The following is a 13,846-nucleotide window of genomic DNA, read 5'->3' as shown; positions in this document are numbered from 1 at the left end:
GATGCAAATGAACACAGATGCTCCTAAAGTGTAACAATTATTAGTTTTATTTTTCAGCAAAATATTCACATAACATATCAGAATGGAATGGTACAGATGAATTCAGACTGGTTTTTAATTAGTTTGCACATAAACATTTTTAAAATTTAAAAATTTTATGGTCAGAGTTTACAGATTTTAGTAGAAATTTTGATTCTTACAAAGCAAGTATTGCTTTACTATTGTCATTATTCCAGTCAATAATATGACTAATAAAGTCTCACGTTGAACAAGTGCCTGACATTGACATCTTCAATAAATCAGCCCTTTGCAGATCAATCCAAGAAGAAAATATTATTAAACTGTGTTGCACAAAGTTTCTTCACTTCTTCTGTTAAAAAAAAAAATAAAAAGATACATCAGTATTGTATTTTACAAAAACCTCCTCAAGAAAAACCCTGGGGATTGTCATGGAGAATATAATTAAATTAAGTTTTCTTATGTAGAAATACACTTAATATTACTCTGTCTTCAGTAAGAGAAAATCAAGTCTGATGTCTCCCATTGTCTGAAAGGTGAGTTGTGTCTAAGTGGCTTAAGTGTAAATGTTGGGCCTCTCATCAAACACTGCAACAGCAGCAGACTTGGCTTAACATATAGTTAAGGGAAGTATATTATAACCTCTTTTTCAGAGAAAGGAGGAATTAGGATGTTCTGTCACAGTAAATTAAGCTTGCCAAACTTTTGCTTTGTATTATTTGCCTTATCAGGCACAGGAACACTCATTTACTGTTTCTCTGTGGTAGGTTTGATGCTGAAAGACAGTTACAGAAAGACTGCCAAGTTTCACAACTCATTCCTCTTTTTAAAATGTAGGTTGCTAGGCTTTGGTCCTGGCAAAGTTTTAATTCTTTCCCACTGTGTAAGTGAGCACATTGCCTCCTGTTCAAATGGAGAGCCCTAGAATTGCTGCAAGATTGCAACAGAATTTTAGAGAAGTAGCAATGTAAAAGCTTATTGCATCTTAATGTTAATTCTCACTCTTAGTGAATCGTCCTCAAAACCACATTAGAAACAAGACAGAGATGGATGAGGATGAGGATCACTGACAGGCCACAGTGTGTAAGAAACTAACCCTGGCTCACTGACAAATAAAAACTCAGATGTAAATATACTCATCTCTCATCTGTAATACACCTTTTAAATTACTCCTAAACTAAGCTCACAGTGTTCTCTTCTGTTATTTGATGGAGGAAGAATGACTGATTAATAATTCAAAATGTCTGCTGAATATTTATGATGTCCTTCACAGCTGGTAGTAGGCAGACTAAAACCTTAGGCAAACTCACCTGCTCTATCGAAGATCAGTCCCTCTCTAGATTTCTCATGAGATGGGTTTTCTTACTTCTCTAGGGACACATTTTAGGAGTAACTGTATTTAAAGGTAATAAACAATCCTTACCATTAACTTCAATCAGATTTACATTCTTTTGATTCAAAATAACATATAGTTCTCGCTGGTCAGACTTCTTCCCAACTACCCAGTAATCACTCATTGCCTTCACAATAATTTCCTCATCTTCATCAGCTCTGAAAGAAGTTTTAAAAAGTAAAGAAGGTGGCAGCAAGTTCATCTTCAACAACTTTATCTGTAATCATTAGGACAGCTCAATGTCAGAAATTGTGGTTGTGCAGTATTAAAGCAAACACCGGTTCTGACCTGGCCATCATTCAGTCCAGCTGGAAGGCTTCATAAATGGCTGCTTAGGACATGCCCAAATGTGTCAACCAGTAACTTTTTCATTAGCCAAACACTGCAGTGCTCTGAAGAAAACATCTCTCCCCCATTCTGGTAAGGACACACTTCACAGAATGAGGATTTGCTACACATTGACCAAATACTGAAAGCTGGAGATGGGTTGGTGATACTAAGCTTTCACAGAACTGTTAAACACAGACCTGAAGTATGCTCAACAACTGGATATATTCTATAAAGCTGTTCCTAGCCCAGGACTTCCATAATATGCTGAAACACACTTTTTTAATTTATAGAAAAATGGAAACTTTGTCCTTGAGCAGACTGGGAAAACAGCTTGTTGCTAATTAGAGTTAGGGGCATCCCAATCATTCTTTTTTAACTTTTCTAGTGACAGAGGGTCTCTCCCACTTTGTAGCATGATACCCATTGACAAGAAGCCACTTATCTTCTCTATCAGCAGGACTGCAGTAACTGCAAGGTTTGCATTTCATCCATTGTCTCACCCTTAGCAGCCAGCAGCTGTGGTGGGGCAGGGATGACACAGGCAGAAGCAGCTGTCCCTGTACTTTACACTCCCAGATTAGACAGACTCTTGTGCTTCCCATCCCAGTTGCTGAGACTACTCTGAAGCCTCCAATAAATGAGATTTTTTCTTTGATAGAGGCCCTGGTCCTCTTTTTTTGTTTAAAAGGCCACTAGAAATTTTTTAAGATGGGCTACTTCTATACCAACAAAATACCAAACATGAACAACCAGCCATCAACAAAAAGACTGGAAAGCACCACTCCTTTGCAAAAAAAAAAAAAAAAAAAAAAAAAAATTACATATATACACACACACATATATATATATATATATATACACACATATATATATATATATGCTTGACAGTAGGAGTTCCAGACTATTTAATAGTTCAGCATTACCTGGAGAAGTCACTGTTGATGTCACCAAGAATCTTCATGAGGTCAGGGTGAACAGATGCAAGTGATACACTGGGTGTTTTCCTCATGTGAATGGTACTTTTCTCTGCCAGATTCATGTGATTGAAATATATAAACTTAAACTGAGGTTCCTTCTCAGCCCTAGGAAGATTTAAAAAGAAAAGAAAAAGTGATTTGTGAATACCAACATGCTCTATAAGCACAGGCTTCCCAGAGACTGGGTAGTGAGCCAGTGCAAAGATAACTGAGACAGCCTGGACTTACCTTCACATTGAAGAGACTTGTGGGATTGAAATTCATTTTAACACACTTTAAAAAAAACCAAAAGACAACTAAGCCTGCAGAACCAGCCCGTGTTTTCTCTCCTGCCACTAGGGCTGTCAATAAACACACACAGAGGAGTCTGAAGGCCTTGTCCCACTTCACAGTAGTAATTAATTTGCATTTTTCTAATGAGCTATTTTTTCTCTGGCCCCATTTTGTTCCTGCTGCTCTCCCCTATGCTAATCCAAGCTGATTTGAATGGATTCTGGGTCTTTAATTTGAGCAATAAATCATTTTCTGTTCATGTCTTTGTTATTTGTTACAGCCATGAGAACAAACTCTTCCTTGATCCAGGCAATTATATTTTGCCCCAGTCATTTGTTTGGGCCAAGGAAGACACTATTTCCAAACTCCTGCCTTGGCAGTCTTCCTCTATTTCCTCTTTTATGAAGCTAATATAAAAACCTAAAGCTGTAATTTTTTTGGTAGAAGTCACAACAAAATTCAGACTGACTAAAAACTGGCTGCAGCAATTGGTACCTGAGGCAATGCATTATTTACAAGCAGGAGATACTGTGATGACACCACTGACCTCAGCAAACAACCAGATATCCCTGCTCTCTGTCACTCACATGCATTAGTGTAAAGAAACTGTATCATGTTTTCAGGACACCATGGCATTAAACTTTTAAAGAGTTAAAGCTGCCAAAGCCAGTCCCAGAGGACATTTAAAAACCCCAAGTTTAATGATTTAGCAGATTGGCACAATTTCAAGCACATCCTATTCTATCCTGTGTGATTTTGCTGATTTGGGATGGTACCACTGACTGAGTTCACTTACACACCTATCTTTGGTTGGATTCCTTTAATGTTGCCATATGGGATACTGTTCTGCTTCCCCAACTAATAAATCTCTCAAAAACTAAATGCAATTTTATTCCAAGTCAGCTGCAGTTCTAAGTGAAGTTTATTTTCCAAAGCATTAGCATCCTTTTATTTTTGACTGTTTTTTGTCCCTCAAGTAATTACCTTAATCCTGCAAAATACAAAAATCAAAGACTTCTTTTCCTCACCTAATGGCAACATTGCAAGAAGCAGCAATTCTGGAAAAGTTCTCAGCTGTAAAACTTCCAATGTAACCAAGTAACTTACTCACTAAAACTCCCATTTCAGCCAGACAATATACATTTCTTCCTAAATTAGTAACATCTATTGTTACTTCAGGGAGACCCAAATATGCAATAACATGCACTTTAAAAACACTTAAGAGGCAGAAAAGTAGACAAGCATTGTTTTAAGTACACCATTAACGCTTTCAAAACTTGGGGTCACATTACCATTCATGCAGTTCATTTAACCTAACTTTTCACCACCTAATGAGGGAATGCAGCAGGAAAAGAAGTGTGGTACAAACCCTGATATTCTCTTGTTGATGTTGTACTGTTCACATATGTCTGATGCCAACACCGTGAGCTGAGGCCCAACAATGCTGTCCAGTTTTCTGCAAAACTCCAGCGTGGGTGGGATTGAAGCTGTGTCAGGCAGAGAAAAGGGAGAGGTGAGATTCTCTGCCCACAGCTGAAGGTACAATTTCTGTAGTTGTTTTCTTTAAACATCAGCAAGAGTCGAAGGACAAATTTCTCCCATAATTAAAACCTCAGGGGTGATTTTTGAATGTGGCTAACTGAAGCAGTATTTAGTCATTTTATTGTGTAAAATGAGTTACGTGTACCACTGGAACAAAGATAAAAGACTGAAAAAAGCACTCATGAAAAAGAGACTCAAGTAACAAATTAAGGTGAGTATTTTTCAAGAGTAAAACAAGCTGCATGTGAAAGTATTTTACATATAAAAGTCTTGGCAAATAATTGATGCTAATAGGTACTTACCATCGATCATAAAGCAGACAGCTGCACTCATGGCCTGGAACAAAACAAAAGCAAAAAAACCCATTTACAACAGATTACTTTAACTAACTCAAAGAAATGACAATACTTCAGTGAGGTCACACACAGGTGAGAAGAGATTTAAAAATCCTTTTTTAAGGTAAAACTTCAATAGGATAATCTTTTTGCAGTCCCACAAAACACAGGTTAGCTATGATTTTAAAATTCAGCTCAGTTAAAAGTTTAAGTCGTAGGGAAAAGATAAAACTTGGTAAAAATGCATTCTATACAAAGATATCTGCACAAAAGTCCCATTTAATGTAAGAACTTTTTTGTTTTGTTTTGTTTTATTAATCCCATAAAAAGCCAGGCATGAAATTACTTAAAGCAACTGAAGGCTGGTATTTTGTTTCAACAGAATGATTTTTTGTTTTGGAAAAGAGAATTCAGGCTTTAAAGCTGGTTGCTAGAAATGCCAGTTTTCTGTCTCTTTGGTTTAACCTGGCCTTACTCATGCACCTTTCTATACAATCCCTAAGTGCTTCACATCATTGTCACCCTCACTGCATAGAGATTCCTGATTCCGTGCAGTAATTGCAGAGGAAACTGTAATACCTTATAAACAATTAAGTGAAGCTCTTCATAGGTGTCATCAGTGTTAACAAATATTTTGGGAAAACGGCATTTTGTTTCTGGATCATTAAGATTTAAAGGTCCAGTAAGAAACCTAGAAAATAATTCAACAGGTCAGATGTGATAAATTCTTGTATTTCAGTTTCTTGAATTTAACAGATGTTCTCCAAACTTGCAATTAGGAGTTCTCATGATTAAGGATGTCCATACCCACAAACGTGCAAAATAATGTTGCCCACTTGCTTAAGTACAGAATTCCTCACTGACATGCTGAGTACAGAGAAATCCTATATTAAATCTACACCTTTGTCTGGAGTGCTTGACTAAAAAGAAATTACTGGAACAATTTCCAAATTTGTCATACAGTGCATTAAGAACAATGGGAAGAAAAGTAAATATGCAGTAATTACACACACTCCTCCCAAATGTTTTGCCCTGGGGTAAGAAGCAGTAGATGGTGACAGTAAAACAAGACCTACCTTCCATAGTGTTGGAGATTTCCTGGCATTTCAGCACGTATTGGAGAATCTCTTCCTGCTAACTGAGGGGAAGAAGAACATACAGCAAAACCCAGCTTAGAGGCAGAGAGAGATTTATCTTTGGTATTTTAGCCTTTAGTACCAGATAACCAAAATCATCCAACCATGTTCCCTCTCAAAACCCCCAGCCCAACTACCTCAGGCTCCATGTGCCTCGGAAACAGAGATGTCGTGAGATATTTATACAAAATTCTCATGTCATCTTGCTCCAGTCCACTCCTAGAACATTGTGGGGAAAAAGAAACAAATTATCTTTGTGCTGCAGTTCAGATCACACATCTTCCTCCACCTAGCTCAGACCAGTGCCTTTCTTACTGAATGGTAGCCTGACTCATGTTTTCTCATTTTCATCCAATTCTGTCACTAATTTAAAAGCTTCTCTATTATGATGCTTACTCATATGATTAGAAATTGAAGACACACAAAAGAATTACTGAAGTACCTACCAGATAAGCTGATCATTGTAGAGAAATGCAGTGTACTTGACTATGTTCAAGCTTTCTTCCATCCTATTAATAAATGACTGAATTTTCAAGTAAGTCATTTTATCCAGTGGAAAGAAGCTGATTCCACAAAACACATCCAGGAGATCACAAGACTGTAAGTGCAGTGTCTGCAAGTACTGAGAAAACAACAGCTGGCTTTTAGAATTCAGAAAACTGCCAAGGTGTAGATTTAAATGACAAATTTGAGTCTAATCCCCAACAATCTGGACTAAAAATCAAAGAAAAAAAAGTTCTTCCTGTGTTGCTTTTCTGACACCTTCATGTGGGGACAGACTTTTTACAAAGGTTTGCAGTGAGAGGACAAGGATTTCAGACTGAAGGAGGCTCAGTTTAGGTTAGATATGACAAAGGAGTTTTTTACAATGAGGATGCTCACACACTGGCCAGAGGTTGTGAATGCCCCATCCCTAGAAACATTCATGGGCAGGTTGGACAAAGCTCTGAGTAATCTGTTCTAGTTGAAGATGTCTCTGTTCATAGCAGGAGGTTGGCCTAGATGACCTTTAAGGGTACCTTCTAACCCAAACCATTCTGTGATTCCATGTATGAGTGCATGAATGTGATTCCAGGCGTCACTTTGCTTTTATTTAATCATTATGAAAACGGCTTTTAAGGAAAGTTCAAGATCTTATGAGAGTATAAGCAAGCAAAGCCTATCTTACTGATATTTAATTTCAGATTGAGATGTAGAAATAGGAACAGATGCTTTCAACGTGTAATGGAATAAATAATTTCCATTATTCACTTTCTTGATAGACTGTAACCTTTAGCAAGAGATCTCAAATGCACTCTCAAGTGGTCTGTGGAAGATGCTTTAGCCAATGGCTCCCTCTACAGTCACTTCACATTATCGAATGTCCACAAGTAACACAGACCAACAGGATGACAGATCTCTGTCACAGCTTGTAAGTCTCTCTGTTTTAGCAATAAAAATTTATTACTTTCTTTTTTGCAAAGGTTTACTTTTAATTTAGTCTGGACAGTAGCACACACCAGCTCATCATGGTACTCCTTGCGCCAATGGTGTTTATTCTGGAGTCTACCACAAGTCTTACAAAAAACAAGCAAGACCCTCCCCAAATCCACAAGCAAAGTCTGTATTTTTGTTTACAGTCACAACGTTGTGCCATTCTAAAAATCTGTTAAAAGAACAAAATTTTAAACACTATTACACAGTGTCCACACTCCATCATTATTGGAGATCTCAATACCACAAAAGCACAAACTGCTGACAACAGTCCTCTTTCCTTGCTTGCAAACAAGAAAAATGGAGGCAGGCAGGCACTTCAAGTCTGATGAAACTTTTCATGTAGGAACTCAAAATTCTGCCAGATGAGACTACTCAGTCAGTTACTTTATGTAAAAAATAGGTTTTGCTTTTCATCCTTTCACTAAAACACCAGCTATGAAATGATATTCTGAAGACTACTTATAATGCATGCAGTATTTCCTGAAGTCTTCTCAGGACTGGCTACTAATTCCACATGGCAGGTGGAGTAGGGGGGAGAAGTTAAAAAATTCATCTGTTCACTACTTCACAGTGCTACAGGACAACCTCTGCATGCAGGTTGTGGAGTCTCCACCCCTGGATGTTTTCAAGTCTCAACCACCCAAAGCACTGGGCAGGAGAGTTTAAATTCAGTGTTACCCTGCTTTGAGTAGGAGGCTGAACCGGATGACCTCCCCAAATTCCTTCTAACCTCAATGAATCTTCAACAGCCACTCAAATAGGTCTGGTGCAAACTGTTACCACAGTAACCAATTCAAACATAAAAGCAGAACTTTGAAAGGAGTAACACAATTCCATCAGAAAAAAAGATCCAACAGTTAAGTTGGTCCATCAAGCCATAACCACACTTGTGGTTCAACTCCTTTTAAAGAACCTACTCTGTCAGAAAAAGCAGAAAGTATTTGACAAAATGAATAACCACATACTTTGTGTTGACTCTACATCTTTTCCACTGCCTGTGTTTTATAGTCACATTGCTGCCACTTTTTCTCTTTTTTTGTGTTTTATTTACAGTGCAGAATCACACTGTATGTGTCTGAAAAGTAAGATCTTACCCGATGGAAGAATTTCTCTAGTCTCTCCTTCAGCACTTTCACACCCCCATCTTCCATGGCTTTCAGGAATGTGCCATTGAAAAGCTAACAGTTTAAAGGGAAAAACTTCAGTTGGGTAAGCATTTACAGTAATTTCTTGTAACTTGGCTATGAACATAGGTTACAACACAACACCCATTCCTCAACATACTCCACATCAATCCAAATGTATCCCTTCTTTATTGAAAAAAACATTTAAATTTGCACAGTCCAGGTTTATATGACAGCAGAGGCAAGTATTTATGTGTCATTGAAGTATCTCATGCTCTTGTTTTGTAAAAAGCCTTGAGCCTCTGGTGTTAACCCTACCTTGTACATGCTGTAGCACTGCTGGAGGACTGAACTATAAACCTTGTCCTGCAGGAAAAAAGAGAGCAGCACTTCAGTAGAGGCAGAATTACAAGTATTTTGGCTGAGCTACACATAATGTGTTTTCAAAGAGCCAGCAAAAACACAAATCAATCTCTGAAAAGTTAAATGTCATTTTCAGTCAGCATCTAGAAATATCTCAAAACTTTTAAAGTATGATTTCAATAAAGGGAGTCCCTTTCCCCCTCACATTTGGTACCAAAAGCACCTTAAGAACTCATGCCAAGGATTTGTTACAAACAGTGCCCTTCCCTGAGGCCAGTGGTCAATGAAAATGAAACTCTGACAGCTCCCTCTTCATCCAAATCAAAGGCTGGGACACTACAGCAGGTTTTGTGGGGCAGAGATCAAAAAAAGGCTATTTTATCTGGCAAAATAGAGTCCCCATGATTCCAATTCTTTTCTTAGGACCCAGAGGAATGAAAGTAATGCACACTGTAATGAACAGAGGCAGGATAACCAACCAGCTTTTTAATTATTATTCCACCCTGCCAAATACCCTTCCTGTATACAATTGAACAGACCTAATGATACTGCAGTTTGGACATGAAATTCCATCATAGTTATGAGCTTTTTTGGTTTTCCAGATTATCTGTAAATATTACTTACAGTCTTAAGAAAGCAGTAACATGTATACTGGCACTCAATAAAAATACATAGATTTAAGAATTTAATTAAACAAACAGATCTTAAGAAATATTCACCTACTCCAGGCTAAAAGCCTCACAGCTGTATATTTCACCAGTGTTTATTGAATGATCTTGAACTGTTCTCTGGATAATTCTCTATCTTGTGCTCTTCTTTAAACTTTACTGAAAAATACTTTGCTCTTTTTCCAGTTATTGAGATAGGTATAGATATATATATAAAATCAATTTGACAGCAGTTCAAGAAGAATTAAACTAAGATATTTCTGGAAGTACTCTTAAAAATACAACATAACTCATTAAAAAAAAAAAAGAAAAAAAAAATAAAAGGAAAGTTTATTATTACCAGCAATTCTTCTTCCTGATATTCATAGACTGGCTTTCCATCTTTGTGTTTTTCTATTATGGGATTCCGTACAACCTAGGAAGTGGAACAGGCTGGTATTAGACAATGCAGAATGCATTGAGAACATTGCAGGATGAGGTTTTAGGAATATGCGTATCACGTGCATAAGTACCATGACCATCCAGAAGTTTTCTTCAGGTTCATGGAAAAACTGTCTATTCTTCTGTGTATGTAGTGATTTTGCAGGTTTTGTTGGGCTAAATGTCCTGGAAAAAAACCATATATGTAGATATAGATATTTATACATACTCACAAGAAGAAGACATATAACTGAGATATTTAAAATACGGTGTTTGTGCCGAAAAAAATTATCCATGCAGACTTCCTACCTTGTGAACTGCACTATAGCTTCACACAGCCCCACATTTCTAATTTTTTCATTCTTTTCTACTTCATTTGGGTGATAGAAGAGAATCTTCTTTTCTTCCTAAAACACAAAAAAATAATCCAAGCAAATGCATTTTAACAAAATCAACAAATATTGAGTTCATGGTTTGCTTGTTTTTTAATCCCTTAATAACCTAGTCAGAATTTTATTTTGTACCAAAATGGGCTTCTGTAAGAATGGATAAAAGGCATATTAAGCACACTTCAGCAGTTAATCATCCCATGATGTGTCAAAGTACCTTGTAAACTGAAGGCTATTGAAATCACAGTCACTTCTCAGCCTGTTCAAAGCAAGGGCAGCTTCAGAGGCAGTTCAAAGCATGGTGAGCTTCAAAAGCAGCTCAGATTGCCCCAGGCCTTGCCCAGTCATGTGTTCAATACCTCCAGAGATGGGAATCCCACAACTTTCCAGCCCTGCTCTGATGTTAAATCCTTTTACCGTGAAGAATTTTTTTTTTCTATCTCATCAGAATTTCTCTTCATCCATCCTCATTCTTTCACTTCAAGAACCAAACTCCATCATCCACTGGCATCCTTCAGGCAGGTGAGCCTGCCCTCTGTCCCCTTACTGCATTGTCTCTCCTCCAGGCTGCATGAATGCAGTTATCAGTGGTTCCTCTGCATCCCCCTAAATGACTCAGGGCTTCTCCACTAGCCTATTTCATTTTGCCAGTATTTTTCCTACTCTGGGAATCCCTGGAGGAACACAGTGAAGCACTGATTTAGAAAAATTAAAGACTTTAGTTAAAGTAAATATCGCTGAGGTAAGGGAGCTAAAACTTCCCTTTTGTTAGCAGAAGCCAGACTGAAGGAACTGATAAATCATGGAAGCTGTCAAACTAAGCTTTTGCATCCTGAGTGATCAGTAGACCCCATGAATACAATACAATCATAAATCAAACAGTCCTGGAAAAAACAGGATTCAGCTGTCAAAGGTTAAAAAGTCAAGGGAGGAAGACCCATCTTACTTCATCATTTTGGGACCCCACCCCATAAAAAAGACCACCAACCTATTTCAAAGAACAAACTCCCCATGCTTAATGGCTTTTTGGGCTAATTACCATACGGAGCGGGGAATGGGCTGTACCAGAGTTATGAATGTGCATTTGTGTTTTGGGTATTCAATACTCCTGTACATAAAAGCCCCTGTGATCATCTGTGGATTGAGGTGTGTATTTGGGAGCCATCCCGGCGTCGTAATAAACACACACTTTCTAACTTTAAACTGTTAGAGAGTCTTTGTCCGTCATAGTTGGATATTGGTATTAGATTAATACCCATAGTTTTCTTTTAATAAATCACCAGCACTGCCAGCAGCCCCCATGTGCTGGGCAAGGGGAAGCTCTGGCTCGGCGGGACCTGCCGGGCCGCCCTCCCTCCCGGCCACCGGCGCCCGCTGCTGATTCACGCAGGACCTGCTGTCCACGGGCTCCCTGGTCCCCACCAGTCCCCCTGGAGCCCCGGGGTGAGCCGGGTTATCCCACCCCACACACGGGCCTGTGCTGAGCCCCACAGGCTCCTGGGGCCCGGGCCCGGCGAACAGCGCCCGCCCCATCCTCCTGCAGGGAACAGCGTTCCCCGGCCTGGAGCCTCCGGGAGCGGGCTGAGGGCCTCCCCATCCTCTCACTGCTAACTATGTGACTACACCGCTCTGCTCGAAAACTATTAAAGCTGAGCACGAACCACACAACACCTTTCGCTGTTACCTAAAGCTAGTGACTAGAGCTTCTTGGTTTTCCTTACCAAGGGACACAACGGCGAATAAACAACAGCAGCGTTGATTGTAACTAAGCTAAACAGTAACCTCTCCTACCACATTGTATCTACGTCGAGAAAGTTATTTTTAGACAAAGTTAGAGTATCAGTAAAACAGCTGCTGACGGTCCAGTTCCCCATCTACAACACACGCCCTGCTGCCGACAACAGCTCCGGTTACAGTTTCTTTCCGGCCTGCAGCAGTGACAGACCCAGGGGGGACAGCCGGCCCGGCCCCGCGGGTACCCGAACGCCCCGAGGGATGGGGCGGCCGCGGGCCGGGAGAGCCGCGGCTCCACCGCTGTTGTCCGGAGCCCGCGCCGCTGCGGCCCGGCCTCGGGCACGGACAGACCGCCGCACCTTCCCCGCGCCCCGCCGCTCGACTGCCCCCGGTACCTCGCCCTCTTTGGGCCCCAGCTTGGGGTTGTAGATGAAGAAACTGAGGAGGGTCGGAGCGAGCTGTTTCTCCTGGCCGGCCGCCCCCGCCGCCGCCATCCTGAGCCTGGGGCCGGCAACCGCCAGACACCATCGGGGATCGGCCCGAGGCCGCTGCGGCACCGGCCCCGCCGCGCCGTCTGCAGCCCCGGCCCGGCCCGGCCCGGCCGCGCTTCCGCCTCCGCGCCCCGGAACCGCCGCAGCGACCGGGAAACGCTCCGGGCCGGGCACCGCAGCGCCCCCAGCGGCGGGCGGGGGAACGGCGGGAGGGGGAGCCTGGGCCCGGTGTTCCCTCAGCCCGGTGTTCCTTCAGCCCGGCATTCCCTCAGCCCCGGCCTGTGCCCAGTGTTCCCTCAGCCCGGTATTCCCTCAGCCAGGGCCCGGTATTCCCTCAGCCCGGTATTCCCTCAACCCGGCATTCCCTCAACCCGGTGTTCCTTCAGCCCGGCATTCCCTCAGCCGGAGCCGTGCCCGGTGTTCCCTCCGCCCGGTATTCCCTCAGCCCCGGCCTGTGCCCAGTGTTCCCTCAGCCCGGTGTTCCCCCAGCCAGGGCCTGGTATTCCCTCAGCCCGGCATTCCCTCAGCCAGGGCTCTTTCCCCTCTGGCTCGTTTGCAGCTCACTGGCAACTGCAAAAAGTAGAAACGCTTTATTTTTACAGGTAGAACCCGAGATTTGAAAGATGAAATCAAGTTTGAGTAAGCTGAAGGAATGGCACGCAGCATCACTTAGTGTAGGTAATCCTTTTGCCATAAATAGATATATTATGTCTATTCCAATTATTTTTCCATTTTCTTTCTGGCACATTTAAGGTAGTGTCATTTAACTAATAAAATAAGCTTTTCTATTACTTTTCAATTGCCATTATAATAAAATTCAGTGTAAGCTAAACTAGAAGTAAAAATGCCTACATGGTGAGAGCTATGATTTTCTTCTCCATAGGAGTGTGGAGATTAAGAATCTGAATAAACTAAGGTTACATAATTGCTTAAATAAACAGCTGGGTAACATATAAAAGATATAATTGAATATCTTATTCCATCAAGTCATTTAGAAGAATGTACTGGTGAGCTCTCTTAAAGGTGTGCAACATTGAATCTGAAAAAAACCCAGTATCTCTTGAGCTTTTAATTTTTTTTCCTTTTGTTATTATTTCAGTTCCTTTACTTTCATCACCAGTAGCATCATTTATGTAGTCCTCCTCAGCCTCAGCAGCTTGAGAATCCAACCCAATGC

General features: G+C 40.7%; 1 protein-coding gene across 1 annotated transcript; it reads right to left on the bottom strand.

Moving 5' to 3' along the window:
- Positions 1-24: 24 nt before the first annotated feature.
- On the bottom strand, positions 25-12,727 carry CCZ1 (CCZ1 homolog, vacuolar protein trafficking and biogenesis associated). Its single transcript, XM_083872686.1, has 15 exons — positions 12,574-12,727; positions 10,365-10,462; positions 10,148-10,241; positions 9,976-10,050; positions 8,923-8,970; positions 8,575-8,658; positions 6,451-6,626; positions 6,142-6,223; positions 5,945-6,006; positions 5,448-5,559; positions 4,836-4,869; positions 4,361-4,478; positions 2,665-2,823; positions 1,442-1,569; positions 25-370 (listed from the first exon to the last, which is right to left on the bottom strand). Exons 1-15 carry the CDS (start codon positions 12,670-12,672, stop codon positions 315-317), a joined length of 1,425 nt encoding a protein of 474 aa, XP_083728812.1. The 5' UTR covers positions 12,673-12,727; the 3' UTR covers positions 25-314.
- Between the last annotated feature and the right edge of the window lie 1,119 nt (positions 12,728-13,846).

Source organism: Zosterops lateralis, assembly GCF_965231275.1.
Source record: "Zosterops lateralis genome assembly, chromosome: 15".
Classification (NCBI taxonomy): Eukaryota; Metazoa; Chordata; class Aves; order Passeriformes; family Zosteropidae; genus Zosterops; species Zosterops lateralis.
Note: the sequence above shows the minus strand (reverse complement) of the source record. Positions and strands in the feature narration are given on the sequence as shown.

Bases quoted from the DNA above. Each gene is read 5' to 3' on its own strand.
- CCZ1 (XM_083872686.1), bottom strand. From the start codon at position 12,672: ATGGCGGCGGCGGGGGCGGCCGGCCAGGAGAAACAGCTCGCTCCGACC. The intron at 6,224-6,450 runs GTAGGTACTTCA...ACAATGTTCTAG, and splicing joins TACAATGATCAGCTTATCTG to GAGTGGACTGGAGCAAGATG. The intron at 6,007-6,141 runs GTAGTTGGGCTG...TCTTCCCCTCAG, and splicing joins CGAGGCACATGGAGCCTGAG to TTAGCAGGAAGAGATTCTCC.